This window comes from Salmo salar, chromosome ssa18, assembly GCF_905237065.1.
Source record: "Salmo salar chromosome ssa18, Ssal_v3.1, whole genome shotgun sequence".
NCBI classification, from domain to species: domain Eukaryota; kingdom Metazoa; phylum Chordata; class Actinopteri; order Salmoniformes; family Salmonidae; genus Salmo; species Salmo salar.
Window position 1 is genome coordinate 82,781,563 of NC_059459.1, and position 5,000 is coordinate 82,786,562.

General features: G+C 45.9%; 1 protein-coding gene across 2 annotated transcripts in view; it reads left to right on the top strand.

Moving 5' to 3' along the window:
* The window catches only part of kif1ca (kinesin family member 1C, a), a 70,440-nt gene that overhangs the window by 58,198 nt on the left and 7,242 nt on the right, over positions 1 to 5,000 (top strand). For both annotated transcript variants that reach the window (XM_045701719.1, XM_045701720.1), the window contains exons 18-21: positions 1,238 to 1,463; positions 1,851 to 1,923; positions 2,511 to 2,609; positions 3,134 to 3,295. In XM_045701719.1, the coding sequence (XP_045557675.1) occupies positions 1,238 to 1,463; positions 1,851 to 1,923; positions 2,511 to 2,609; positions 3,134 to 3,295 (560 nt within the window). The remainder of the gene's footprint in view (positions 1 to 1,237; positions 1,464 to 1,850; positions 1,924 to 2,510; positions 2,610 to 3,133; positions 3,296 to 5,000) is intronic.

Here is a 5,000-nt window from a genome sequence, read left to right on the forward strand (position 1 = left end):
AGTCACTACTACTACTACTACTACTACTGGGCTACAGTCACTACTACTACTACTACTACTACTGGGCTACCTTCACTACTACTACTACTACTACTACTACTGGGCTACAGTCACTACTACTACTACTACTACTACTACTACTACTGGGCTACAGTCACTACTACTACTACTACTGTTACTACTACTACTACTACTACTACAGTTACTACTGTTACTACTACTACTACTACTGTTACTACTGTTACTACTACTACTACTACTGTTACTACTACTACTACTACTACTACTACTACTACTGTTACTACTACTACTGTTACTACTACTACTACTGTTACTACTACTACTGTTACTACTACTACTACTGTTACTACCACTACTACTACTACTACTACTGTTACTACTACTACTACTACTACTACTACTGTTACTACTGTTACTACTACTACTACCACTACTACTACTACCACTACTACTACTGTTACTACTACTACTACTACTACTACTACTACTGTTACTACTACTACTGTTACTACTACTACTGTTACTACTACTGTTACTACTACTACTGTTACTACTACTACTGTTACTACTACTACTGTTACTACTACTACTACTGTTACTACTACTACTGTTACTACTACTACTACTACTGTTACTACTACTACTACTACTACTACTGTTACTACTACTGTTACTACTACTACTGTTACTACTACTACTACTACTGTTACTACTACTACTACTACTACTACTGTTACTACTACTACTACTACTACTGTTACTACTACTGTTACTACTACTGTTACTACTACGGTTACTACTGTCACTACTACTACTACTACTACTACTACTACTACTACTACTACTGTTACTACTACGGTTACTACTGTCACTACTACTACTACTACTACTACTACTACTACTACTACTACTGTTACTACTACTGTTACTACTACTGTCACTACTACTACTACTACTACTACTGTTACTACTACTGTTACTACTACTACTACTACTACTGGACAAACACAGCATTCCAAAATGTTGCCATATTGGCAAATTAAAATGATCCTTAAACAATGTAAATAATCCTTCCACTGAAACAGTCTATCTTTCTACCCAACATACTGTCCACATGTATCTAAAAAGTTTGTATCATATTTGAATGAAAGTCTTCCTGTTCAATATGTATTCTATTGTCTGACCCTCCTCCTCCTCCTCCTCTTCCTCCCCCCAGGTAACCGTATAGTGATGGGGAAGAACCACGTGTTCCGATTCACCCACCCAGAACAGGCCCGTCTGGAGCGAGAACAGAGAGAGAGGAGCGGTACCAGTCCCAGCCAGCAGGAGACCGAATGCACTGCCAACACAGTCCTCCAGGGGGAGCCGGAGGACTGGACCTACGCTCAGCGAGAACTCCTGGAGAAACAAGGGATCGATATCAAACTGGAAATGGAGAAGAGGTGTGGGGGAGAGAGGGGGAGAGAAATGAGATAGATATCAAACTAGTAATGAAGAGGTGAGGATAGAGAGGAAGGGAAACAAGAGATGGAGGGAGGAGAGGGAGGGTGGGAGGAGAGAGAAAGAGAGGGAGGGTGGGAGGAGAGAGAGAGAGAGGGAGGGTGGGAGGAGAGAGAGAGAGGGAGGGTGGGAGGAGAGAGAGAGAGAGGGAGGTTGGGAGGGTGAGTGAGTGAGTGAGTGAGTGAGTGAGTGAGTGAGTGAGTGAGTGAGTGAGTGAGTGAGTGAGTGAGTGATTATTATTGCCCTCGTGCTTTATTGATGACTAAAACCATAGCGAAACAGTGCAAATCGTCTATCATCTGGTTAACCCCCGGGGGTCTCTCTCCCAGACTGCAGGACATGGAGATTCAGTACCGGAGAGAGAAGGAGGAGGCTGACCTGTTACTGGAGCAGCAGAGACTGGTGAGACTGACTGACTGGTGAGACTGACTGACTGGTGAGACTGACTGACTGGTGAGACTGACTGACTGACTGACTGACTGACTGACTGACTGACTGACTGACTGACTGACTGACTGAGGGTTAGTACAGGAGAGAGGAGGAGGAGGAGGCTGACCTGTTACTGGAACAACAGAGACTGGTGAGACTGACTGACTGACTGACTGACTGACTGACTGACTGACTGACTGACTGAGGGTTAGTACAGGAGAGAGAAGGAGGAGGAGGCTGACCTGTTACTGGAACAACAGAGACTGGTGAGACTGACTGACTGACTGACTGACTGACTGACTGACTGACTGACTGACTGACTGAGGGTTAGTACAGGAGAGAGGAGGAGGAGGAGGCTGACCTGTTACTGGAACAACAGAGACTGGTGAGACTGACTGACTGACTGACTGACTGACTGACTGACTGACTGACTGACTGACTGACTGACTGAGGGTTAGTACAGGAGAGAGAAGGAGGAGGAGGCTGACCTGTTACTGGAGCAGACTGGTGAGACTGACTGGTGAGATAGGATGTGTGGATGACCCCTGTTGTCTCCTCAGTATACAGACTCAGACAGTGGAGATGACTCTGATAAGAGATCCTGTGAAGAGAGCTGGAGACTGATTTCTTCCCTCAGAGAGAAACTACCTGCTAACAAGGTATACACACACATAGTTATATAACTGCAGTACTAGTCAAACATTTGGACACACCTACTCATTCAAGGGTTTTTCTATATTTTTTACTATTTTCTACATTGTAGAATAATAGTGAAGACATCAAAACTATGAAATAACACATATGGAATCATGTAGTAACCAAAAATATGTTATATTATTTGAGATTCAAAAAAATCCACAAATTAACTTTTAACAAGGCACACCTGTTAATTGAAATGCAATCCAGGTGACTACCTCATGAAGCTGGTTGAGAGAATGCCAAGAGTGTGCAAAGCTGTCATCAAGGCAAAGGGTGGCTACTTTGAAGAATCTCAAATATAAAATATATTTTGATTTGACACTTTTTTTTGTGGTTACTATATGTTTCCATATGTGTTATTTCATAGTTTTGATGTCTTCACTATTATTCTACAATGTAGAAAATAGTAAAAAATATAGAAAACCCCTTGAATGAGTCCAGACTATTGACTGGTGCTGTGTATGTATATGTTGTAATTCTATAGGTCCAGTCGATAGTAAAGCGCTGTGGCCTGCCCAGTAGTGGGAAACGGCGAGAACCGCTCAGGGTCTATCAGATCCCTCAGCGTCGGCGAATCAGCAAAGACCCCAAACGGGTTACCATCAGAGATCTGAGGATGCAGGCGGTCAAAGAGATCTGCTATGAGGTACAGTACAACCCTACACCCCCACTGGGTCTGTCCCCAGTCACATTACTGTCAGAGAGATCTGCTATGAGGTACAGTACAACCCTACACCCCCACTGGGTCTGTCCCCAGTCACATTACTGTCAGAGAGATCTGCTATGAGGTACAGTACAACCCTACACCCCCACTGGGTCTGTCCCCAGTCACATTACTGTCAGAGAGATCTGCTATGAGGTACAGTACAACCCTACACCCCCACTGGGTCTGTCCCCAGTCACATTACTGTCAGAGAGATCTGCTATGAGGTACAGTACAACCCTACACCCCCACTGGGTCTGTCCCCAGTCACATTACTGTCAGAGAGATCTGCTATGAGGTACAGTACAACCCTACACCCCCACTGGGTCTGTCCCCAGTCACATTACTGTCAGAGAGATCTGCTATGAGGTACAATACAACCCTACACCCCCACTGGGTCTGTCCCCAGTCACATTACTGTCAGAGAGATCTGCTATGAGGTACAGTACAACCCTACACCCCCACTGGGTCTGTCCCCAGTCACATTACTGTCAGAGAGATCTGCTATGAGGTACAGTACAACCCTACACCCCACTGGGTCTGTCCCCAGTCACATTACTGTCAGAGAGATCTGCTATGAGGTACAGTACAACCCTACACCCCCACTGGGTCTGTCCCCAGTCACATTACTGTCAGAGAGATCTGCTATGAGGTACAATACAACCCTACACCCTACTGGGTCTGTCCCCAGTCACATTACTGTCAGAGAGATCTGCTATGAGGTACAGTACAACCCTACACCCCCACTGGGTCTGTCCCCAGTCACATTACTGTCAGAGAGATCTGCTATGAGGTACAGTACAACCCCTACACCCCCACTGGGTCTGTCCCCAGTCACATTACTGTCAGAGAGATCTGCTATGAGGTACAGTACAACCCTACACCCCCACTGGGTCTGTCCCCAGTCACATTACTGTCAGAGAGATCTGCTATGAGGTACAGTACAACCCTACACCCCCACTGGGTCTGTCCCCAGTCACATTACTGTCAGAGAGATCTGCTATGAGGTACAATACAACCCTACACCCCCACTGGGTCTGTCCCCAGTCACATTACTGTCAGAGAGATCTGCTATGAGGTACAATACAACCCTACACCCCCACTGGGTCTGTCCCCAGTCACATTACTGTCAAAGAGATCTGCTATGAGGTACAGTACAACCCTACACCCCCCACTGGGTCTGTCCCCAGTCACATTACTGTCAGAGAGATCTGCTATGAGGTACAGTACAACCCTACACCCCCACTGGGTCTGTCCCCAGTCACATTACTGTCAGAGAGATCTGCTATGAGGTACAGTACAACCCTACACCCCACTGGGTCTGTCCCCAGTCACATTACTGTCAGAGAGATCTGCTATGAGGTACAGTACAACCCTACACCCTACTGGGTCTGTCCCCAGTCACATTACTGTCAGAGAGATCTGCTATGAGGTACAGTACAACCCTACACCCCCACTGGGTCTGTCCCCAGTCACATTACTGTCAGAGAGATCTGCTATGAGGTACAGTACAACCCTACACCCCCACTGGGTCTGTCCCCAGTCACATTACTGTCAGAGAGATCTGCTATGAGGTACAATACAACCCTACACCCCACTGGGTCTGTCCCCAGTCACATTACTGTCAGAGAGATCTGCTATGAGGTAC